This window comes from Loxodonta africana, chromosome 10, assembly GCF_030014295.1.
Source record: "Loxodonta africana isolate mLoxAfr1 chromosome 10, mLoxAfr1.hap2, whole genome shotgun sequence".
NCBI classification, from domain to species: Eukaryota; Metazoa; Chordata; class Mammalia; order Proboscidea; family Elephantidae; genus Loxodonta; species Loxodonta africana.
Genome location: NC_087351.1, coordinates 17306116 through 17331055, shown reverse-complemented (window position 1 = coordinate 17331055; position 24940 = coordinate 17306116). Strand labels below are relative to the sequence as shown.

At 42.1% G+C, this 24940-nt stretch overlaps 2 protein-coding genes across 5 annotated transcripts in view; one reads left to right on the top strand and one right to left on the bottom strand.

Moving 5' to 3' along the window:
- Nucleotides 1-2231, top strand: part of FAM98B (family with sequence similarity 98 member B) — a 32928-nt gene extending 30697 nt beyond the window's left edge. The window contains exon 8 of the mRNA XM_010598326.3: nucleotides 1440-2231. Coding sequence (XP_010596628.2) covers nucleotides 1440-1808 — 369 coding nt within the window. The 3' untranslated portion in view covers nucleotides 1809-2231. The remainder of the gene's footprint in view (nucleotides 1-1439) is intronic.
- A 410-nt stretch (nucleotides 2232-2641) lies between these two features.
- RASGRP1 (RAS guanyl releasing protein 1) overlaps nucleotides 2642-24940 on the bottom strand; it is a 79314-nt gene continuing 57015 nt past the window's right edge. For 3 of the 4 annotated variants that reach the window (XM_064292213.1, XM_064292214.1, XM_023558639.2), the window contains exons 9-17: nucleotides 19277-19552; nucleotides 17785-17865; nucleotides 16263-16367; nucleotides 15279-15388; nucleotides 14245-14389; nucleotides 13500-13536; nucleotides 12651-12803; nucleotides 10374-10759; nucleotides 2642-7142 (exon numbers count right to left, since the gene is read on the bottom strand). In XM_064292213.1, the coding sequence (XP_064148283.1) occupies nucleotides 7008-7142; nucleotides 10374-10759; nucleotides 12651-12803; nucleotides 13500-13536; nucleotides 14245-14389; nucleotides 15279-15388; nucleotides 16263-16367; nucleotides 17785-17865; nucleotides 19277-19552 (1428 nt within the window). In that variant the 3' untranslated portion in view covers nucleotides 2642-7007. The remainder of the gene's footprint in view (nucleotides 7143-10373; nucleotides 10760-12650; nucleotides 12804-13499; nucleotides 13537-14244; nucleotides 14390-15278; nucleotides 15389-16262; nucleotides 16368-17784; nucleotides 17866-19276; nucleotides 19553-24940) is intronic. The other variant, XM_023558640.2, reaches the window with a different exon arrangement.

Below are 24940 nucleotides of genomic sequence, written 5' to 3'. Positions count from 1 at the left end.
TAGCCAGGGGACTGTTGTAGTTTAAGGTGAATTTACTAATTATTGCTAAGCTAGGCCTCAGCAGGTTTGCCTCTGTGATGTTCCTTTTTCTGTACCTCCATTTTAGACCAATCTCCTCTATCTTTTGAAAGGTAATGCTCTCTTTAAAAATATATTACTTCATAGCTTACACCAGGTTATAATCTAGCCTAGCTGATTATATCAAGAGCGTTTCCTATTTTAAGTGGCATTGCCCATCTCTTTTCTGAGTTTATAACCTATAGGCTCATTATTGGAGGCAATCTTATGACCAGTTCTTAGAGCAGTGTCCACATATGCCTACCAGTAATATATCATGTTTGGTGGCAGGATCAGCGAGAACAGCAACCAAGTAAAAGCCGTTTTTTGGATTTGGTGATCAGGGGCATCACTGATGTTTGCATACTTAGAAACTTGCCCTGCAGTGAAGATTTTGTCTTTCATTTATGACATAAATTACTAAATCATAGTTTTGGTTAGAGGAGCAATGGAGGTAGAACCAGATGATTTGTAGGTCATTTTGGTTGATGCAGTTACTGTCTTGCCTCCTTTCCTGGAACAGACTGTAGTAGGAAGCTCTTGGCTTCCGCATGGCTGTGGGAGGCGGGGGTAGCACCCCCCAAGCCCCCGTCTGTCTGTCTGTCCCTCTGCTCATAGCACGTGAAGGAGCCTTTCTGCACAAGTTCTTTCCTGGTTTATCCAGAGCATGATTAAGGAAGCATATCAGTTCTTGATTGTCTTTATAATAATATAATAACAATGTCATCATTGAAAGTTGGTGAGCCTAAGTTTCTCGTAAGAAAGGAATAATGCATTGGGAATCCTCGTTTGAACATTATTTCCTTGCAGTAATACGTTGGATTATAGTCATTATATTATCTTCTGACTTCATTAGACCCACATGATATTATGTCTACTTCATATTTTGTTGAAATAAAATGCACTTAGGAATACAACCTTTCATTGGCTAACCCAGTACCAAATTAATGACATTAGAAAGTCCAGAGTTGTCATATAAATGCGTATGAATTAATGTAAGGTATATAGTTTTTTTTTTTATATATAGCTTATATATATTGAAAATGTTTTTGTGAAAAAATTTTCTTAGTGTTCTGAGTACTATGTTTGTGATGGAAATTTGCTAAATAAATTGAAATGAGGGAAAATTAACAAATCCTGAAGTTTCAGAAATATGCCCCTGGATTGTCTAAAAGCAGTATTATGTTCTGAAGACTTTGTCATGCATCATGCTTACACTGTCAGTATTAAGTCATATTACCATGTCCCACACTTTCATGCCCTTAAATATTTGGCTTCTGTTTTATTAGAAACAATAACTTCAGTATCATCTGAATCCTTTATGGAAATTTAACTTTTAAAATATTTTATTATAAACTGAAAGAAAATGTTTCTCCACACAGGTGCTGATGGGAAGAGTACCTGACCGGGGAGGACGGCCAAATGAAATTGAACCACCGCCCCCTGAAATGCCTCCATGGCAAAAGAGACAAGAAGGCGGTGGAAGGGGCGGTTGGGGGGGTGGTGGTGGTGGTGGGAGAGGAGGTGGTGGGGGTGGAAGGGGAGGCTGGGGTGGTGGAGGAGGTTGGGGAGGTGGAGGAGGAGGGGGAGGAGGGTGGGGAGGAGGAGGTGGTGGAGGTGGTAGCAGAGGAGGAGGTTTCCAAGGCAGGGGAGATTATGGCGGGAGAGGGGGCTATGGTGGGAGAGGGGGCTATGGTGGAAGAAGTTATGGAGATCCATATGGGGGAGGTGGTGGTTATAGAAGATACTAAAAACTGCAGAAGTTAGGTAGCAGTGCTTACTTCTTGATAGATACATTAAGCGTAGTGTTTTAAATAACATACTCGGATATCATTTTTGAAGTAAACACATGTTAGATGCTCTGATATCATTCTTGAATCGGGTCGACGTGTAAGAGCATTGTTTTATACTACCATTTGATCTCTTGGACGAAGTGATGTTTTTTCCCTCATATTCTATGTACCCTTGAGCATGTTGTGTCTTTTTAAAAAACAAAAAATGAACAAAAATAATTTTTAAAAATGTAAATATTTATTACCATCAAACTTGGAAAATGGAAAGTATTTTATTGTCATGACTGAATTTAGATTGTCACCTGTATTTTATTCAGGTTCGAGACACGTAAGTGATCCCATCTGTAATGGAAAGGAATATAGACTACTGCCACATTCGTATTCCTGTGGATGTGTTTTGTTTGTTAACTCTGCTTTACAAAATACGGAAGGGACTGATAGCGGTGTTCAGTAGGCAGTTACAGGCATCCCCCGCTTTTTGAACGCTTGGTTTCCGCCACTTTGTTTTTATGAAAGACCTACATTAGTACCTGTTTTTGCTAACTGAAAGAAATCCAAAGAGGATCTTTGCTTTTATGAAAAGAGCGAAGAGCAGAAATAGCATTTAGCATTTGTTTTGCAGCGAGCTGTTAAAAAGGCAGTGCACACCCAGCAGCGGGAGTGGCATCACCAAGCTCCTTCCCTGGGAACTACACCCAGCATCTCAGCTTTTACTGTATTTAGTGTTATTTTGGGTTTTGTGTGTTATTTAGTATGATTTGGTGGGCCATTTTTTGGGTCTGGGAGTGTTGAAAAATGTTTCTCATATAAAGGTAATTGCTTCTTTGCTTTACACCATTTTGGCTTAATGAAAGTTTTTCATAGGAACGCTCTAGTTTTGGATAGCAGGGGAAACCTCTATCTTGAATTGTTTTTCTTTTAGAGGAAGAAATCCCTTTGCCCAGGCTTCTGTTAAAGTTTCATTAATTGAAGCCCAAGTCTACTTTTTGCAGTGCATGTTTATTTTCCACTTGGACTTAAAAATCTGTGTGATTTTGTTTGACAAAGCAGAGTTAAAGATTGAGGTGAGACTTACTCTGAAGAAACAGTGACATATGCCACTTTTACATGATGGTGTGAAAAATCCTATAAACTGGTTTCTTCGTCATTCCTGTCCTCACGTTAGCCATCTGAATATTAAAAGGCAGCCTGAGCTGTATGACACAGGGTTAAGGCTGTGATTCACAGCCTCAGTGGGGCATCCCGTGGCGGTAATTGTGATTCACAGCTAGATTTGGGAGACTCTGGGGCTAGGGAATGTCAGTCTGTGGTTTGGTAGTTGAGCAGTCAAAGGCTCAGGGATCAGGAGTTGTGAATTCAAATCATGGCACTAGCCCTGGGATCTAGGGCTGAAATGACTTCCAGCTCTCAAGGATTTATTTGGTCTCATTTGTCAAATGAGGAATGAGACACTTGCCCCCTCTCAGGTGGTTTAATAAATACCTAAGTACAAATGCAACTTGTTGAGAACTGTAAGAGGGCCTGTGTTGAATGGTTTAGGAGGTGGGTCAGATAATGCATCTTTACTTGTAGTATAGAGTTAGAGAAAAAAAGAGCTAGCCACGCAGTTTTTTTCAGTCCTGCTATAAAATCAGTATCTCAGAGTAGGCTTCTGGCTAACACCTACGCATAACACCTTTCTATGATCTAGCCAGTTCAGCAGATAGAAAGCTGTATTGTTACCACTGGACAAATGGTATTTCATGTCTGACAGTTGTTTTATTAATACAGTAAACCCTGTGGTGAAATCAAAAATAATGTTGAAACTTTAAAAGTGAATATTGTGTATACTGCGGTCTTGGATGTGTATTTTAAACTAATCCTTCAAAGAAATGTATTCAGAATAGGAAAACATAAAAATTTTTGGTTATTTGTCAACTTTTTTTATTTGTTTAGAGCTAATGAAGAGCCCTGGTGGTGCACTGGTTAACAGCCCATCAGCTAACCAAAGCGTTAACAGTTTGAATCCACTAGCTGTTCCTTTGTAACCCTATGGGGCAGTTCTTCTCTGTCCCGTAGGGTTGCCTAGGGTTGCTGTGAGTCGGAATCAACTCAGACAGCAATGGGTTTTTACCAGTTTCATCCATAGTTTCAAAATTTTTCTTCTTTACTTGCTAGTTTGCTTAGATGAAACTGTAGAATTAAAGCTGAAAGCCACAGAGAAGTGACAACTTCCAGTGTGTCTCCTTTTATGTTAAATGTTGAAAGACTTAATATTTACTATTTGGAGATTGCTGTAAGTCATTATACAAATAGGGTGGGAAGAGGTTAAATATTTCTCTGATGCTACTTCCTGTTATAAAAGATTTAGAAGGACTGAAATTGAATAATCGAGTTGCTTTGCTTTTCCTTCCAGGAAAACGTGGTTTGGTTAACAGAATAGGGGGACGGTGTCAGCTCTAGGTTATTGTGGAAATTCAGGTGAAGTTTCTTCATATTCATGAACTGGAAGGAAGACAAGAGATCTGTGTTGTAGGGATCCTAATATCTTTTATCATAAATATTACACAGAAAACTTACATTAGGTATCAAAAAAACCTTTACAATCTGTACATTAGTTTTTTTCTGCAGTTCTTTTACATTATACATCTTTAGACAGAAATTCACAAATGGTAAAAAGGTGAATCAATTACCAGAGAAAATGAGAAGTGACATTGCTTTAATAAAATAAGATTAGCCTTTGTTTTACGAGATAGATACTTGCCAAAACTGACTTCAAGTCAGTATGAGATGACCCTGTTGGGTAGTCTATTCTGTTACATGGAGTCTCTATGAGTCAGAATCCACTTGACAGTATACAGCAACAACAACGTGAGATGCAAAAATTTGCATCCCGGATGGCTCACCCAAAAACTTGTTTCCGATTATTTCTGTAGATTCCACTAACCCCATATAGCTCGGTTCAGACAGCATAAATTCACACACTAGACGTCTCTGGCCACTCACTAGACTGTAAAAGCCTGTGATGAGATTACTGCCTCCTGTCCATTTCGTGGATAAATTCTGGGATGCTGGAGCCCCTCTAACCATGCAAATTTGAGTAGTTAAGGAGAGTGTGAGCTTTTGAATTCCTATAGGTTACACATAAAAACTAACCTGGGGTTTATATTTTAGATGGAGGGTACGAAGAATGAAGACTTTTTAATTGGGTTACATGACTATATTTAAAGAAATTGAGCTGTACCTTCTTTGGTTTGTATCAGAAGAAAACAATAATAGTGAAGAATATGAATTTTAAAGATTGTCATAAACTCAGAATTGTTTTCTTTCTTACCCTATAATGATAGCAATGAACAAAAGCCAAAGCCTTTCCATTTTTCACATAAAGTAGGTAGCAGAGTGTTTCTGTGAACTTACACCGGGTGGTGGACCGAAGCGGCCCTGCTTTGGGGATTTTGGAGTTTAGATTCAGAAAACAGTAAATTTGTGTTTAAGTGATTCTTTAAAATTTAATGAAACATTTGAAAGAAATATTTAAAACTAAAAGCTAGTTTTATGTCACTAAAACTAACTACAGTATACTGTACAAGATGGTGTGCAAATGGAGACTGGTCTTTGATCAAAGGAACTTCACAAGTGGTCTGAATCCTCCAAGTAAGAAACACTGTATGTATACTTTGTACTCTGATTAAGATTTGGCACTGTGGGCTTTAGGTTTGAAACTTATTAATTGTTAAGGTTATATTCTTGGCAGTTAGTCAGCTAGTGTAAGAATTTCAAGTCAGCCTAGTACTACTAGGCTTTCTGAGCATGGAAAGCACCGCTCCCCGCAAAATATGAATTTTTGAGAAATAAAAAGAGGCCGACAAGGGAGTTTGTGAAGTTGCCCAGACGACTAAATGAGCCCATTTATCATTTAATCTTGGTTAATAGAAAGTTCACAGGACTGTTACTTTGTGATTTTGTCCAGCTTAATACAATCTACATTGTGAGAAATTTCTCTATCTTGTAGCAAACTGAACTTGATATTTGTGAGTTTGTGTAAACGACTAAAAGTTACTTAATTCACTTCCACATTTTATAAAGAAGGAAAAAAATTCCAAGCCACATGCCTGATACTGTAGTCATGCTGATACTGTCTATATATACTGTGTACATATGTACAAGCTGTCAGCTGTTATTGAAGCCACTGATTCAGTTAGCTTATTTCTAAAGCATAATTAATAATGAAAACAGTTTTAAGCACAAATTCATTTCGAAAGGAAAAATTTACAAATAGTATACTTCAAAAGAAGATAAAGATGGAACATGAAAGAGTTACATAGACTCTTCACAGACTGTTTGGAAAAAAACAAGCCATAAGTTCCTAATTCTATGTACTGTAGAATACATAGGACAAAGGTCATGTTTACATGTATTTTAGCTAGTTAGCTAGTTATGTATGTGATGATGATAGCTGTCTTTCCAGGTACTTAATCTGGTTACTTATGATGCTTATAAGACTGAAGAAACTATGACCTCCAGCTGGAAAATGTCATGTTCTTTAATAGGCCCCTAAAAAAGTTGTGGCTACGTCTCTATAAGGTCAAGGTAACGATCCTCATGTATGGGTGAGTGTGGTGGAGGGAAGAGGGGCAGAGGCTAGACCTGAGGTAGTGAAGCAGGGACCAGATTGATAAAAGAATGCTGGGATATAGAGGCAGTAAATCTACTTTCGGAATTTGGGTATTTTTCCATAAGCAAGCTTTGACTGGATGGAACAAAGTAAATCTCTCAGTTTCCAGAAAAACCAGGAAGGAAGGAAATTCGTTTCCCAGTGATTTTAGTTCTAAAGAAGCAGCAGCCAGGCAGGCCATGGAAGGAGAAGTTACTTTGTCAGGAAACTAGAGTCATGTTTTCAGCACTCTTGGTGTTACTCCCAGGAGAAAAAAAAAAAAAAGTTTGTGCTGTGAATGGCGAAAGTTTTGCATTCTTCAGCTTTCCTCCGATTCAGCTGACAGAAAACAAGGCTGCACATTAGGAATCATTTAGGTCAAAAGAGTAACTGGCTTTCCCTTTTGAAAGCACCCTTTTAAAAGCAGACCAGTCTAAGGTCCCCTGGGTCTTTGTGTTAATCAGTTTAGGAGCCTGAGTTCCCCGAAATACCCTTCTACGGACTGTGCTCCTTGAATTTCTGGGTTAAGAACAGTCACCCTGCTCCATCTGAGCTAAGACATAATTGCTTCTTTCAAGCTGCAGGGACTCTATTTTCTTCTGTGCATATTTCAGTTGGATCTTTAGGGCATCGTTATCTGCTTTCAGAGTATTTATTTCCTAAAGGGAAAGGAGAATGAGGTATGTTAATAAAGCAGCAGTGAACAGCAAGTCAGTTACAACACTGGAAACACTACACTTGATTGGCGTTTCCTAGTCACTGTGGTTGAGAATTAAAAACTATTTTCCAGGTAGTTATTTTGCCCTGCATAGAAAAGTATCAGATGAGCATATGCAAACAGCAATTAGTCTTTGTTATATGAAAGATCTGAGTGGCTAGCAGGCAGAATAAATAATTTCCAGGCAGTAGGTGGTTAATGACAAGACCTTTGGATGTTACATAGCAGAAAGTCTTTGTCAGGTTTGGGCTGTAAAAGCAGTGACTCAGAGTACTGTCATTGTATGAGATCTTATAGTTCATAAAATTTAGGGTTTTTGTTTCTCTAAATCATTGAAAACTAATGCCCCCTTTGATAAAGATAAGAATTTTATCCCACCCCCTAACTGGGATTTAGTGATCTCATTCACAGCTGTGTAACTGTAGAGTCAACAGTAGATATCCAGTCTTCTGACTTTGGTCCAGTGTTCTTATCATCATACCACATTGACTATTCCAGAAGGATACAGGGGCAATTGGGGTACATGAGGCTCTTTCTCAACTAGAATTTAGACCTAAAGAGCTGTCAATTCGCTATGTATATACAGTAAAACCTGCAAAAAACTGGAACCTGTTGTCAGACAAGGAATACTCAAATATTTTCCACTAAAACAAGCGATAGAAAAGTGGTAAGACTACACCCTGTCAAAGGTGGAAAACATGCGAGACCTGGAAAAACAAGGCAGTCTTGGCAAGTTCTGGCTCTCACATGTTTCTCTGTAATACTGAGCACCTGCTTTGTGCCAGGTACTGTGCTACATCATAACAGAACATCTTAATCCTCACAACAACTCGGCAAATAGGTGGCATCCCAATTTTAGAGAAGCAGAAAAGGAGGCTGTTACGTAGTATGGCGCTGAAGATTTGAACCCAGTTATATCTGACCCTAAGAGCCTTTGCTGTGTCTTTTTTCCTGTGCTGCTTCAGAGGTATACACAATCAAAAATATTAAAATCCTAATGTATATTATGTATTATTTTAAACACTGTTTTAATTTGGCTCGTTATTGTAGGTGAGACTGTTGAGTTACAGACAGACAAGTCACGACACAAGGATTTTACGTAACAGGGAAGTGGAACTCCTTATTGTTCCTCTAAAATGTACGTAGTGAATTCTGGTCCTTAGGCCCCTTTCACCAGGGTCAAAGAAAGCAGGTGACGAGAAGATGGTGAGAGGGCTAACTGACGGGTAGTACTGGCTACAGATTATTCTGGGCCTAACTCACCTGAACTTTCTTGATCACCTGTGGCTTGCATTAGGAAGTCATTGTTACCAACTAACTGCACCCCTTTCAAAAGCCATGCAAAATGTCAGGGTTTGAAAGCAAACCTTAGAGAGCGCAAAGTCCAAGCCTTGTATTTTACAGATGACCAAACAGGACACAGAGTTTACCAAGCGGCATAACAAACATTTGGGACTGAAAACACAAATCTTTGTATCATGACCAAAGTTCTTTCAACTCTACTGAGATCATTTTTCAGGGTTTCTTTCATTGTTCTTAGAAGTTGCTTTTGCAAGTTTCTGCTCCTAAAGGGTGCTTTGTGTAATTCACATTTTGCCACCTGATTGACTTGATTCTTAAAGCACTTCTTAAAAATACCCTGAGCAAGAGAGTACCTTTCATTCAGAAAATCGGTTCGTTTTCATTTGTTCCTAATATTAAGTCTGTTCCAGGCACTAAATCAGGGGCTTCACACTCAGTATCTAACTTGTTTCATGCAAGCGTTTCTCTAATTCAACTCCTGGGAGTCTAACAGGGAAGGTACGGGGAGCCCTGAACCCTCTTGGGGTAGCTTCAGTACGTAGTGTGTAGGGTTATTTAAGGAAGTCTAACCAGGTGGATGTTGGTTCTGTGTTTGTACTGATTAAAAAAAAAAAAAAAAAATTTTTTTTTTTTTTTTTTTGCCTCCAAAAACAGGGCAAACCTTGATGCTTTTGGGAAACAGGCAGACTAAGGAATTCTTTTTTAATAAAATGAATGATAATGTTGAAACTAATGTATCCTTGCCTTCCTGTCTTAAGGTATCTACAAGGGGCTTATCAGCAAGCCCTGACAATGAGCTTTGTACCCTAAACAACAGCAACAACAAAAAGTATGTTAATAACGAGCCCTACAGAATTACTTGGACAACTATATCTTGTCCCTAGTTGAAGGTCCTCCCACTCCCGTCTCCCATTTTGCTATCTTCCTTCCCCTCCCCTTTCTTCCCTTCCTTTCTCTTGTTAAAACTTCTGCGTCCCTTTCTCTTAAACCTTGGTACCACGTTCCCAGGCTCCTGTACTCCTTCTCTTGGTAAACTTGATGGCTTTTCATCTGCCTCCGTTAGGATGCCGTGAGCCTTGTTTCAGAAAGCAGTTCCTTGTGCCAGGACCGTTAGAGTTTTATAGATTATATTGCTGTATCCTGTATCCGGCTCTGCATTTGCTGCCACTGTTGCTTTGTTGCAGTCTGAGTAGAAGATAAGCACGTTCCCTGGTGTCTTAGAAAAGATTTCCCTCGTTTGTACGGAGGGAGGCTTTTCTGTGGTGATTTACAGGACATTCTCCTTTTTTCCCTTTTTGTTTTTGTAGCACTAAGATTACCTGCCTTTTGAGGGGAAGACACCCAGGCAACTAGGAAGGTTCCAAACCAAACACCTGATGAACTGGTTAACACAGACCTCTAGAGTAGGAGGATTTGAGTAAGTTTATTTTAGTTATACCAAAAAAAGGGGTGGGGGGCGGGCCTCGATGTAGTACAGTAAGGCTGACCCACAGAAACGGGTTTCTCAATAGGCCTACCGTGAGCAGAGCTTTGGGGTACTGGCCCCAACACGGAATGGCACCACTCTGGTAACAGGGAACCCTGTACACCCTGTTCTACTCCTGTAATATGAACCCAGGCCCACACTGGCTTCTTTGTGAAAAAGCCAGGATTGGTTTCTTTTTTCATATTGCTTTCTTTGTTTTATTTATCCAGCTAGTAATCAGCCTGGTCTAAATCCACTTCATGTGCTGTTCCCTGGCATAACCCTACCTCTCTTCCTCTCAGGGTTCAATCTCCTGTATTAAATGTGAGTGAGATGTCTCTCCCTGCCCCCACCCCCTCTGAAAACTGGGGAGGAGAGATCCTGAAAAAAGGAAGAGGAAAGTACCTGTTCGAGCTCTTGGAAGGTTGGGAGTCTGAGATGACGGAGCTCCTCCTTGGACTTTATGAGGGATTCTTTATTCTCCCACTTGACAAAAGCCCGCTTTCTTACCAGGACTGGGCTGGGGCATGGAGACGTGGGACTGGGAAGCAAGTAAAGAGTATCCTGGGCTGTCTTCCTTGGGGAGGACAGCACAAAAGGACCAGAAGGACTGTCGCTGCCAATCCAAGGCAGTGGCTCGGTCTGGGTGGCCTTGTGGGCAACAGTTCTCTTCACTCGAACAGAAATCTTCTGTGAGGACACACCCATCAGCATGATGGTCCGATCTTTACTTTCTTCACTGTGTTCCACGGCCTCCCCATTGGGAAATGTAAAAGGTCCTTCCTCAGGTCCTGTAGGGAGATAAACAATGTGTTAGTACTCTGGCCCAGAAAGGCTAGATTGACACATTAGTCTCACATGAGACCTTATTGCTCTAGGGGTTCCACTGACCCAAACTGGGCTATTTTCAGGCCCTCGATTTCGGGAGTGAGCGAGGGGTGAACTCCAGAGGCTTTGCTGGCCAAGCTGCAGCCACTGGTATCAGGCTGTGTCCACAATGAGGAAAGGGCATCTTTTTCTGTTTTGCACAGAGGCTGCCTAGAGGGTTCCTGTTTCTGTAGGTAAGTTGTAACTCCTGCATCAATTCCATAGTTTCATAAATTAAAGGGATAAGGGTCAGTATAGACAGAAATACTCCATAAATACTTTCCGTGGACCCTGGTAATCTGGGAATTCTCACTACTGATACAGGTGCCCTCCAGCAGCTGGTAGGAACTCTGTGGGACCCATCTGCCTGCTTGTACAATGGGGCATAGCTTAACTGTGAGGGAGAAGTTGTAGCTTTGTGGAAGTGAGTCCCAAAATGTGCTGCCCATGTTTGACACTGATGGGAAAAGGACAAAGGAGTCACTCTGGGCTTTTCTGAAGCAACACCCCTGCCCAGGACCCATTCTGGTAATGCCACCCATAAGGATCATTTCTTGGAAAAGCTGAGTGAGAGTGGACATACTTGGGGTGGGTGGTAGGTTTTAAGGCAGAATGCAGATATGTAAGGTCACTGTTTCGCTAGACTTAGCAGTAATCCTGGGCTCTTTGGAAAGTCATTAAGTCCCATACAACATTTATTAATAAACACAGATTGTGGATTCTATTTAGTCTTTCATTAAATGGTGATGGAAAAAAAAATATTTCCCAGGGTTTGGGAAATTAAATGATGATATAAGAGACAGTGCTTTCTAAAAAGTATATAAAAAAAAAATACATTTCTATTGAAATGTTATATGTATATTTTTCTGTTACTGAGTTTTGTAGCCAAGACATCAGATTGGGATAGTTGAAATGGCTTCTGGACAACATCAAAAGTTCTCTGATTTGTAACCTGAGTCAACAGTTCTAGTCCTAGAAACCTAGGTATTTTTGGTCTCCGTTACTCTGCACAGATCAAATCCTCAGCCACCTCTGCCTGCTTCTGGACCTGGAGCCAGCAGGCCAGTGGGTTTCAGCTCCCATTCACTGCAGTGTGCTTGTAGTACATTTCTGAGCTACAGGGACCCTTCTTTTGTTTTGAATACAGCTGTGCCTTTTAAACTAATACATATGTTATCTATATACCGTGTGTTATGTATTCTGCACGTTATGTGTACACACACACACACATACACGCACGTACTTATTCCATCATTGTTTTGAGTTTGGGATGGGGATGGAGGGGTGTGGTTAAATGTTAACTTGTGGCACTGTCTTGGCCAGAAGTCAGTGTCTACGCTTGGTGTAAACCAAAAAACCAAACCATTTGTTAGTCAGTTCTGACTCATGGCGGCCCCAGGTGCTGCAGAGCAGAACTGTGCTCCAGAGGGTTTTCAAGGCTGTGACCTTTCGGAAGCAGATCACCAGGCCTTTCTTTCTTCAGACTCACTTTGGGTAAGTTCAGACTGCCAGCCTTTTGGCTAGTATTTGAGTGCTTAACCTTTTGCAACTTCCAGGGACTCCTGCACTTGTTGTAGGTGCTCAGTAAACATCTTTTGATTTTTGTGCCTAATTTGGTTGTTTCTGCTGTACAGCACCCTGAGGTCTGAGACCTAGGCTGGGAGCTGAAAATCCAGAACTGTGGAGGGGTCGGCCCTAGCCTAGCAATTGAGGTCAAGCTTAACTGAAAACCCAGGCCCTAATGAGGTAGCCTTTCCTCCTCCATACTTTATCCTTCCCACATCACTTTGCAAGATGACCGTTACCAGTACTTACCATGGAGTAGATCTTTGGCTCCCACTGAGCACAGGTTGGACATTGGACCCACAGAGGTGCTGCTCTCTGAGGCAGCTGTTGGGTTCTTGGCTCGCTTCTTGCACTCAAACACAACTAGGTCTTTGCATTGCTTGTGGCAGTTCATCCCACAGTCTGTGGACAAGACACTCGGTCAGGACGTCTCACTTTCTCTCTCCCCCAGACTCTCAAAACCAAATTCACGCAGTGCTCTTTTGACACACACATCTATCCTATCTTCTGGAGCTAGGACACCTAAAATTCCCAACAAACCTGGCAATTTTCTTACTCTGTAAGCCCTGGATTTTGCAATCTTGTCTTAGCCCTCATCAGTGAGACTCAGAATCAGAAGTGGCGTCCTGCTATTTTGGAGGGAAAAGAAAGTGCCTTGGTCATCCTGCACATACTGCCTACTCCAAGGAGATGTCTGGTGAAAGGTCTCCTCTCCGTCACTCCTGAAATTTCAGTTACAGGGAAGGACGATGAATGCCCTGAGGTATCTACCTACAGGAAGGAAGCTGACCAGGGCTGTTGGGAACCATTTATCTTCTGTTCCAGAAGTAATTCTCTTTCTTTGGGGACCCACCCTTTCATGACCATTAGAGGGCAAACTCTCCTACCAGCCACCTGTATTTCCAGGGCAAGAGAGGATCTTGTAAGGGGAAGCTGCGTAACTGGTCACCCATGCATTCCTTTCCTGTGTGGTGGTGGTCACTCTCGGGCACTCGAGGGAATGAGGACATGAGCCCTGCCGAGAAGTCGTGGACTGCATGGACAACTACAGGTGGAAAATGCAGGGAAATTGAAGCAATGGGTAAAGCTGAGTCTTACCTTTACATCGATATCCTTGTTTGATCACTCCCCAGAGCTATGAGACAAACAAGAGCCAGTTAGAACGCTCCACACGGCATTCATCTCTCTGGGGTCAGGCTACACACTGACATCCATTCCTTATTTTCCCTGATTCTACCACCTACTTCAAGTGTGAGGGAAACCTCTCTCATATGCCTTGTCCCTTCTGACCTTAAATTGAAAACAGGAAAAGTTTGTCCTGATCAGAGTCGGAGTTCTGGAGAGGGTCACTATCGTGGATTTATGATCCAGGCTTCCTCCAGGCCTGAAATGAATGAGTCATAGGACAAACAGGCTCCTCAGGATTCCAGATTGAGGAATGGAAAGAGAGTCCTGAGGTTAGGAGCTTGGGTTTGGGAGGAAACTACTGGATGGGACGGAGAAGGGGCAGAGTCTACACGATTTCTTTAAAGGCAGTTCCTTTGACAGAAGGTGTCTAATATTTCTTTTGTCTAACATTTGAAACAGCGTATGAGTACTTAAAAAGTATGTCCCCAATTAATCATTTCCACATCACTCTTCTCAGGCTTTATGCACCAGGCAGGGAAACAACATCAGGAGGAAGGGGGTGGAGAGGATGAGAACAAGTGTTATTCAGGTGTTTGCTTTGGCTCTAAGCTGGGATGAGTTGATAAGGGTCTCAAGGTCCGGGCCTGTCTTTATCACATAAATGTCCTGTACCCCTCCCCAACTTCAGCCTTGAAGCGTTCTAAGAAGAACTTACAAATCCAGCACAGTTGTCACAGAAGGTGGGCTTCAGGTAGGTGGTCTCTTGGAAGTTGTGAGGAAAGCCCAGGCCCAGCTTGGAGTAGATAGAGCTGGCCCTCATGAAGTAGGCGGTGATCTCGTCCCTGCTGATGAGGCCCTCCCTGCCAGGATGACAGAGGCAAGGATGTCAGCCAGGGCTGGGGCCGGGGTTGGCAGGAAGGGTAGATTCTAGCCTTAGAAAATGACCTTTCTCTTTATCCTCTGGTGGTAATAACAGTGTGTGTTATAACCTGATGATCACGTCCTGGAGCCGTACTCTCAGTAAGGATACATGGATGGTATATAAGTGAGATGGCGCTACTCATTTCCACAGGTTGTTCTTTGCCTAACCTCGGCTCTCCTAACTAATATGACCACTGCCCATAAGACTTGAAAAAGAAAATGGTGTAAAATGTATGAGAGGGAGGGACATGACTCATCCTACAGTTTCTGCCTTCTGACAGTGTGTCACTGGAGCCCACCAGCCATCCATCTGGTTTCATATAGAGAACCAAGACAGAGCCTACGTAACCTGAGGAAAGTAAATGTAGAAAGCGTTAATAAGTATTCCCATTGCCGTCGAGTCGATTCCGACTCATAGTGACTGTATTAGTTATTAGTATTTAGTGTCCCCATAATCTGTAAGGACAAAGCAGGAAGACTGCACATTTTCATGTTTACAGTTGAGTGTTCCTAAGCTGGCAGATTAATGAAACCTTCAATTCTGAGGTGTTTGAAAAAGCACACACTTTTTAAATGGTCTATTGTGGTCCAAACTAAAGACAGGCATTCATTTGATGATAGCTGTCTTTGCTCCAACATTCATTAAGGGATTGCCTCAGCTATCTGACTAATTTGGACTAATCTGGACAAAATTTTAAACTCTGCACCTGAGTTTACAAATTAGTCCAATGACATGCCCATAAACCAGATTATTCTAGTGACACACCCATAAACCTACTGTCACTAACTAGGGCCCATAACTGCACATTCCTATGCATAAATCCTCACCTGTCTTTGTCCATCACACAGAAGGAAAATGGAAAACTTGCAGCAATCTTTTCAAACTCTTCCTGAGAAATGTATCCATCCTGGTCGTGATCATAGTTCTTGAAGACAGACTGAAAAAGGCGTTTTTTTTAGTGATTCCCAAAGAGAAACCAACCATCTCTCCCTTTAGCCAGTTGACAGAGGGGCCTGGGGTGGCTGGATAAAAGCCTCTCAGCCTGAACGAGAGGAACAAGGAAACATACTCCTTAAGCTCCAGCAAAACCCAGGCCTTTGCTGGTACCAGTACCTGGAGGGTGGCCATGTGGTTTCAGTTCCATTAGCTTCTCAAGTATGCCATCCCCTCTGGCTACTGTGAACTCCTAGTTCATCACACAGAGGGATGTGCCCTCCCCGCTCCGCCCCTCTTTCTTTGCTTGGCTCAGAATGGACCTTCTCTGTGGGGCAGCTTTGAACAGCTCAGCTGGAAGTGCTCCCCACCGCCCTGTCCCATACTCATTAGTCTGGCATTCTTTGGCTCTGAGCTTTCTATTGTTACACTGGAGGACGAACAGTGGCCCACAGGGATAAATGTAGAAGCAGGAAAGTGTGTGCTCCTTCCTCAGCACTTTGCACAGTGCTTTGGATCAAACAATGCCCAAAAATTTCAGTTTTAGATTTTTTGTGTTACCCTTACTTTTACTTAAACCTTTCCCAACACCTCTCTGGCCCAAGTCAACCAACGACCTTTAAACATAGGCTCTCTTGCTAGGTCTTCAATAGGAGACACCCCTCCCCCAGTATGAGCCAAAGTATGTGGGCAAAACTTAATTTCTGAACTGTCCTGCAGCCACAATATGAGAAGTAAGTGGTTTCCTCTGCTCACACGTGAACAAGTTTCAAGTTTCTCACCCTTGTGTTTCCACCACCGTGCTCCCTTCCCCGCCCTTCCACATGCAGAACTGAAGCAGGCAGTTCCCGGCTGTTGTCCGGAACAGCTGTACTTACGTCCACCATCCTCTGGACATGCTTGCTTATGGTCTTTGGGTCAGGTTTGGGAGATACTCCTGAGGCCCAGTCCACTACTACTGGTGGCTTTGAAGGTGTTAGTGGCTAAAATGAGAAATTCAGAGAAACCCTCATGACTACAATGTGGTATTATAATCTGCAGCTCCTCCCTTTCCCTCTGTCTTGACAGTTGAATCCATGGACAACCCCTATTACGAGTGGTATGGTGGCAAGGAGTAGAGCCCACATGTAACAAATCTGTAACAATAATCTTGACTAACACATGTATTGGTACTTTACAACTTACACGTATGTTATCTGCATCTACAGGAAATTTAAAGTTCTCAATTTCCCTGAGTTTACATTCTTTATTAAACCTTTTGTCAGAGCTACCAACAAAGAGTAAAGTAGATCGTTTAAATTTCCTCTCTGTTATCTATTCCCTTTTTAATAGAGACGTGGATGACGAGGAAAATAGCTAAGAGGCAGGAAGACACTGAGAAAAAAAAAATCAGGCCTGTACAAGCTGAGATGTGATCTATTTCTAAATATTTGAGGTTTAGCCCAAAATAAAATCTCTTCTGAAAATGGGAGATGGTACCCTTGCCATTAAAATGCCTTCTTGTAACACCCTGGAAATGGGACCTGCCCTGTGTTTTTCAGTGAACATTTTCCCCTACCATAGGAAGTTAGCACACGACCTTTCTGTAGTGACAGTGAAATTTAGCCATCTGGACAGGAAAGTGGAGTTTTTTAAGAGCAATCAATTCTTTCCTTGAGTACCCCTTGCTTTTGGGTGGGAAATCTCCCAGGAAACTGTAGGGACTATCTACCCTTCAGAAGAAAGATGAAAATTATTTCCCCTGTTTGTAGAAGAGAAGCTGCTACTGTGTGCAGTGCCAGGACTGTGCACTATTTTGATGGCTTAGCATAAGAGGTAAAAAATCCAGCAGACTGCTCTTTCTCATCCCAGTGAAGATAGGATGATTAGGCTTTTCTACCTACCAAGCTGGAAATCCTCTGGAGTTTAGCTTCAGTTGAGCATGCATATTGCTCATTATTTCCAACAAATCACAGAAAAGAAACACGTGCAGACACTTTTTAATTAATGTGAGGAGATGTCACTCTAGCCCACAATACAAATCCCTTCTCTAGTTTGCAAACCACTGACTGACCCTGCTACTACCCACCTGACACCCTTATGGTATAGAGTTATTTACCATTCACGTATTAGTCTTATCTTTCAACTGGTGGCACAGTGGTTAAGAGCTCAACTACTAAACAAAAGGTCAGGAGTTCAAATCTATCACCACTCCTTGGAAGCCCTATGAGTTGACAGCAACGGGTTTTTTTTTTCAACTAGACGGTAAGCTCTTTATGGACAGGAACCACTCCTGACGCACAGGCTAAAACGTCATACATTTATTTAACTGAACTAAAAGGCTGTTTCTTCGGTCAGGGAACCCAACGATCGGCCTGTAAGGCACCCTGTTACGAACAGGCGTTTACACAAAAAACTCACTGGGGCTCGGTGATTCCTTGGCTCCCGGGCATAGGAAAGCTCGTAGATTTCATCCTCAGTGTAGTAGAGATCCAGGGATAACTGCAGGTCAAAGCAGAACCAGGTTAATTGCTAAGGTGCTGTGGGCCATTCCCATGGCTGATACGTTTTCTTCCTTCTTGGTTGTTCTCTCCAGTGGTTTACTCTCTTAGGCTTTTGGCAGTTTGTTTTTAAAGTTTACAAAGTTTGAGGGTGTAACACTGACTATTTTAGTAGGGGAAGTGTTAACTCTTAAAATGTTTTTAAATTTTGGAGCCGTCCCAGTATGCCCTCTTTTTAACTCTGGCTTCCTGTCTAAACCTCTGTGTATAGTCCAAAAGGCCCTACCTTGCCAGACGGTCCACACCTCACTTGTTTTCTCCCAAAGCAGACAGAAGATGTGAAAGGATAGTTTGCGTGTCCTGATACTATTAAAAATTTACATCCAGCCAACAGAGCCCAGTTTAGACGATAATAGGTAATTACTAATGGATATTAAAAGTTAACGAGTTTCAGATGCCTCAGAACTATAACGTTTTAGAGAAGAGGGGCTTTAGAGATGATCAAGTTCTAACGTAGGGTCTGTGGATGGACTGAGGAGGCTCTAGACACCTTGAAATTGCAGGCATGTTTCTGAGTATGTAGTTTATACATATTTTTCTGAGAAGAGGCATCACAGTTTTCGTCACAGGATTCATGACCCAGAGAAGTTAAGGTGCAGTGCATCTTTCTACATATGAGGAGTCTCAGGCAGAGACCCACCAAGGTTAATTAGCCCAAGCGGAGGCTAATTAGCAAAAGGTCTAGGTTAGACAACAGAATCAGACACCAGCCGAAGGTGAAGCCCGGGGCTCTATCAGAAGTACGAAATTATTCCATTCTGCAAAAAAATAATTGTATAATTTTAGAGCTGACAGCGATGTTTAGAAGTCATCTAGAGAGTAACCTCTCTGATTTTACAGAGGAGGAAACGGGCTTAGAGAGTTACGTCCCCACAGTCACACAACTCACAGTTTTCACCTTGCTCTACTGCACCATGGACGAGTGTTCACCTATCCTGGGCTTGGAGACCTCCGAGAGCAGGAATCTCTGCCAGTGGTGGCAGGATCCAAATAATAAACCTGATTTTTTTACTCACTTCTTTGTCCTTTTTTATGAAAACACACTGTCTCCATGTCTTACCAAGCCTTGTATCCTGATTTGCCAGTCAGCTCCTCCCGAAAAGCTTAGCATGCTTTTGCAAGGGAGGGGACACTCCCACAAATCTGAATGGTATACTGTTTACGAGCACTGCCTCTGGAGTCCACAACCTATCTGAATCAAGGTTCTGCTACTTAATGATGATAAAATGAGGATACTACCGACTTCATAGAGCTTTTATGAAGATTAAACAAGCTACTATACGTTAAGGTACATAGAAAAGTGCCTGGCACACAGAAAGAACTTAGTGAATGTTCTCCAGTGTGAACCTCACCGTCAGCAGGTGCACCAAGTCCTTGTTGGCCTCCAAGGGTGGGGCCACCTCTTGCAGCTGGACCAGTTCATTGATGTGATTGTAAAGGGCCAGCAACTTGTGGACGTTCACCTTCCCGTCGTCCAGGTAGTCGGGCATGGCTTCGTACAGGGAGATGAGGTCCTTGAGGTGCACCCCCAGGATGGGGATCTTGAAGTGGGTGCACTCCCCGTAGGCTCGCCGGTAGTTGTCATAGTTTCTGTAGGAGGACAGCAGCTCAGTCATCTCACCCAGGACCTACGGAGGCAGAAGAACAGACCAATCACAGGCATCGCTGGGGAGGGTGGAGTGTCTGCAGTGGCTGCTTGATTCCTCTCATTCACAACCATGATGTCACCCCATCCCTAATATGTTGGGTAGAAGATGATTCATGGAAAAGATGCAGAGTATGACTCTAAAAACTTCAGCTTAAGTCAGACAGCCCAGGGTATATTGTAAGAAGCAGGTATGCTTTACTTGATTCTATATAACTTAACAATTTAAAACAAGGTTTTATCATTTTCAGATTAAAATGTATTTCCTTTAAAAAAATACATAGTATAAAAAGGATTGCACACAAAAAGAAAATCTTTGATGGTTATGAGAGAGGAAGTGGTGGGGATGGAAAAACACTGACTAGATAAGTGGTAACTTTGGTAAAGGCTAAGACAGTACACGGTACTGGGGAAGCCAGCACAGCTTGTCCAAGGCCGGCTCCATGGACACATCCAAACTCCCTGAGGGACCAAATCACTGGGCTGAGGGCTGTGGGGACCATGGTCTTGGGGAACATCTAGCTCAACTAGCATAACATAGTTTATAAAGAAAATGTTCTACATTCTACTTTGGTGAGTAGCGTCGGGGTCTTAAAAGCTTGTAAATGGCCATCTAAGATACTCTACTGGTCTCACCCTGTCGGGAGCAAGTGAGAATGAAGAAAACCAAAGACACAAGGGAAACATTAGTCCAGAGGATTAATGGATCACAGCCTCCACTAGACTGAGTCCAGTATAACTAGATGGTGCCTGGCTATTGCCACTGATTAGATCACAATAGAGGGTCCCAGCCAGAGTTGGAGAAAAATGTAGAACAAAATTCTAACTCACACACACACACACAAAAAAAAACCAGACTTACTGGTCTGATAGAGACTGGAGAAACCTGAGAGTATGGCTCCCAGCCACCCTTTTAGCTCAGTAATGAAGTTACTCCTGAGGTTCACCCTTCAGCCAAAGATTAGACAGGCCCATAAAACAACAATAACAAAAAACATAGTATAAGCACCTGTTATAAAAATGTAAAAGGTCTAAGAATATATAGTGAAAAGTCAATGGCCCCTGGCCCCAAGCCACGTAATTCCTTTCCCTAGTGTCTTGTGAATGCTTCCAGAGACATCGTATTGCATACTTGTTTGTGCTGTGTTGCTGACAGAGGGAGACACGCGTTGTAAGTGTGGCACTTCAGTGGTCTATTGCATGTTCTCCTCTAGGAGGCACTCTGTGGGCCTTATTGCAATGACTCCTGAAAGGGGCCTGTGTTTAGGAGGTAGGGGACACCCACAGACTGAAACCTTGAAATAAAGAGACTGAGCAGACTAGACCAGTTCTCAGCAAAGGACAAGAAAGAGGATGAGGTGAAGTCACATGGGGGCTTTACATAAGAGCAGACCCCTGCCTTGGCCCTGGGAGTGGGCACGGCTGCTCACTAGCACAGAATGTGAGCAGCGACATCTGGCGTTCTTTTCAAACCTGGTTTAAGTCAGCAAGCAGTTCACAGGACCCCACTCTCCACACGTCATCAGAAGCAAAGACATGAAAGATAGCTATCATGTTAACACACAAACTACCACTTTAAACACTGTGCCCCAGACTCTTTTAATATAATCATGTCCTGAAGTACCATTTCTCCATAATAAACGTCTTGAATCTTGGAGTCAGCTTCCCTCGATCACCGTAGGATGGTAAGAGCGCCTCCTTCTCACGCATCTCTAGCAGACAGTGTGGGTGTGTGTGAAGTACGGGTGTAATTTGACATCGTCAAGTGCATGGCTAACTGAATCGAAGGAATATTAATCTTTCCCTTCTTTCATCTGTAAGATACAGGTAATTGGTTCTAGCCTGAACTGCAGGAGATTAAAAAATAACTAAAGATCCCCCTTTTGACCAGACTATTGGGAGGAGGACAGGTGGGCAGCATCCCCAGAGCCCAGCCTTGTGACAGCAGGGAGGATGAATGAGAGACTCCCCAAAGGGAGGCTGAACACCTGGGGGAAACGGATACGAGGCTCAGGCATCTCTCCCTAATAAGACAGTCTCCCTCTGTGCCAGCTTGGAGGATTAGGGTTTCAGTATATTAAGGGAGGGCTTGCTGGTCCTCTTACATGTTATGAAAATGCCTACAGAGCAGTCATTATCTAACCCATACCAGACAAAGCTGCATTTATATCTTTAGTATGTTGTAGTGATTTATATTTATAGTAGCTCTGCATCATATAGAAAAGGTTAAGTTATATTCTATAAGATCTAATAAAGTAGAAAAGGTCTTAGGACATTTAAGAAAAATGTTTCCCAATGAAACATTATCTGTTACAATGTACTCTTTTACAACCTAAAGAGTTCATCTCCAACTCTCTGGGAAAATTCAGCTGTGCAGGGTGTCATTCATCAAGTGTTCTGGACAGCTAGGTTTTTAATGTATCGCTATACAACTACACTCTATATGCAAATTTAACTACTGTCAACTGAACCGTTATTCCCTTCTGGGAAGAAGTTTTGTAGCAGGGAGCTGCAGCAAAGCAGCTAGGATTAACGATGGCGACTCTCATTATTCAGCAGCATATGTACATGGACAGTGTTCACTGCTACTCATAAGGTTTTCACTCGTCAGTTTTTTCAGAAGTAGACCACCAGGTCCTTCTTCCTAGTATGTCTTAGTCTGCTGAAACCTGTCTACCATGGGTGACCCTGCTGGTATACTTGAAATACTGGCGACGTAGCTTCCAGCGTCACAGAAACACACAAGCCACCACAGTGTGACAGACTGATACAGTGCCACAAGATGAGCCCCTCAGGCTGGAAGGCATGCACACTCAAAATACGACTGGGGAAGAGCTGCCTCCTCAAAGTAGAGCCAACCTTAATGACATAGATGGAGTAAAACTTTTGGGATCTTCATTTTGCTCGTGTGGAATGACTCGAAATGAGAAGAAACAGCTGCAAATATACATTAATAATTGGAACATGAAATGTACAAAATATGAATCTAGGAAAATTGCCAGCCATCAAAAATGAAATGGAACACATACAGGTTGACATCCTAGGCATTAGTGAGCTGAAATGGAGTGGTATTGGCCATTTTGAATTGGACAGTCATATCTACTATGCCGGGAATGACAACTTGAAGAGGAATGGCATTGCATTCATTGTCAAAAAGAACATTTCAAGATCTATCCTGAAATACAACTCTGTCAGTGATAGGATAATATCCATACCACTACAAGAAGAACGGTTAATATGACTTATTCAAGTTTACACACCAACCACTAAAGCCTGAGATGAAGAAATTGAAGAGTTTTATCAACTTCTGCAGTCTGAAACTGATCAAACATACAATCAAGATTCATTGATAATTACTGGTGATTGGAACGTGAAAGTTGGAAACAAAGAAGAAGGATTGGTAGTTGGAAAATATGGCCTTGGTGATAGAAATGCCAGGATCGCATGATAGAATTTTGCAAGACCAGTGACTTCTTCATTGCAAATACCTTTTTCAACAACATAAATGGTGACTATACACATGGACCTTGCCAGATGGAATACACAGGAATCAAATCGACTACATCTGTGGAAAATGACAATGGAGAGAGGCTCAATATCATCAGTCAGAACAAAGCCAGGGGCCAACTGCAGAACAGACCATCAATTGTTCGTATGCAAGTTCAAGGTGAAGCTGAAGAAAATTAAAACAAGTCCATGAGAGCTAAAGTAAGACCTCGAGTATATCCCACCTGAATTTAGAGACCATCTCAAGAATAGATTTGATGCATTGCAACACTAATAACTGAAGACCAGATGAATGGTGGAATGACATCAAGGACATCATATGTGAAGAAAGCAAAAGGTCATCAAAAAGACAGGAAAGAAAGAAAAGACCAAATGGATGTCATAAGAGACTCTGAAATTTGCTATTGAACGTCGAGTAGCTAAAGTGAATGGAAGAAATGAACTGAACAGAAGATTTCCAAGGGCGGCTCCAGAAGACAAAGTATTATAATGACATGTGTAAAGACTGGGAGTTAGAAAACCAAAAGGGAAGAACATGCTCAGCATTTCTGAAGCTCAAAGAACTAAAGAAAAAATTCAAGCCTCGAGTTGCAATAATGAAAGATTCTACAGGGAAAATACTGAGTGACAGAGGAAGCATCAAAAGAAGATGGAAGGAATTCAGAGAGTCACTGTTCCAAAAAAAATTGGTTGACGCACAATCATTTCAGGAGGTAGCATATGGTCAAGAACTGATGGTACTGAAGGAAGAAGTCCAAGCTGTACTGAAGGCAATGGTGAAAAACAAGGCTCCAGGAATTGACAAAATACAAACTGAGATGTTCCAACAAACAGATGCAGCGCTGGAGGTGCTCAGCCGTCTATGCCAAGAGATTTGGAAGACAGCTACCTGGCCAACCAATTGAAAGAGATCCATATTTGTGCCCATTGCAAAGAAAGGTGATCCAACCGAATGTGAAAATTATTGAACAATATCATTAAAATCACACACAAGTAAAATTTTGCTGAAGATCATTCATAAGTGGTTGCAGCTGTACATTGACAGGGAACTGCCAGAAATTCAAGCCAGATTCAGAAGAGGACGTGTAATGAGGGGTATCATTGCTGATGTCAGATGGATCTTGGTTGAAAGCAGAGAATACCAGAAAGATGTTTACCTGTGACTTATTGACTATGCAAAGGCATTTGACTGTGTGGATAACAAATTATGGATAACATTGTAAAGAATGGGAATTCCAGAACACTTAATTGTGCTCACGAGGAACCTGTACATGAGTCATGAGGCAGTCGTTTGAACAGAAGAAGGAGATACTGCATGGTTTAAAGTCAAGAAAGGTGTGTTTCACGGTTGTATCCTTTCACCATACTTATTTAATCTGTATGCTAAGCAAATAATCCAAGAAGCTGGACTATATGAAGAAGAACAGGGCATCAGGATTAGAGGAAGATTCATTAACAACTTGCGATATGCAGATGATACAACCTTGCTTGCTGAAAGTGAAGAGGACTTGAAGCACTTACTGATGAAGATCAAAGACTGCAGCCTTCAGTATGGAGTACACCTCAATGTAAAGAAAACAAAAATCCTCACAACTAGACCAGTAAGCAACATCATGATAAATGGAGAAAAGGTTGAAGTTGTCAAGGATTTCATTTTACTTAGATCCATAATCAACGCTCATGGCAGCAGCAGTCAAGAAATCAAATGCCATATTGCATTGGATAAAGCTGCTGCAAATCTTTAACGTGTTCAAAAACAAAGATGTCACTTTGAGGACTAAGGTGCACTTGACCCAAACCAAGGTGTTTTCAGTTGCCTCATATGCATGCAAAAGCTGGACAGTGCATAAGAAGACTGAAGAAG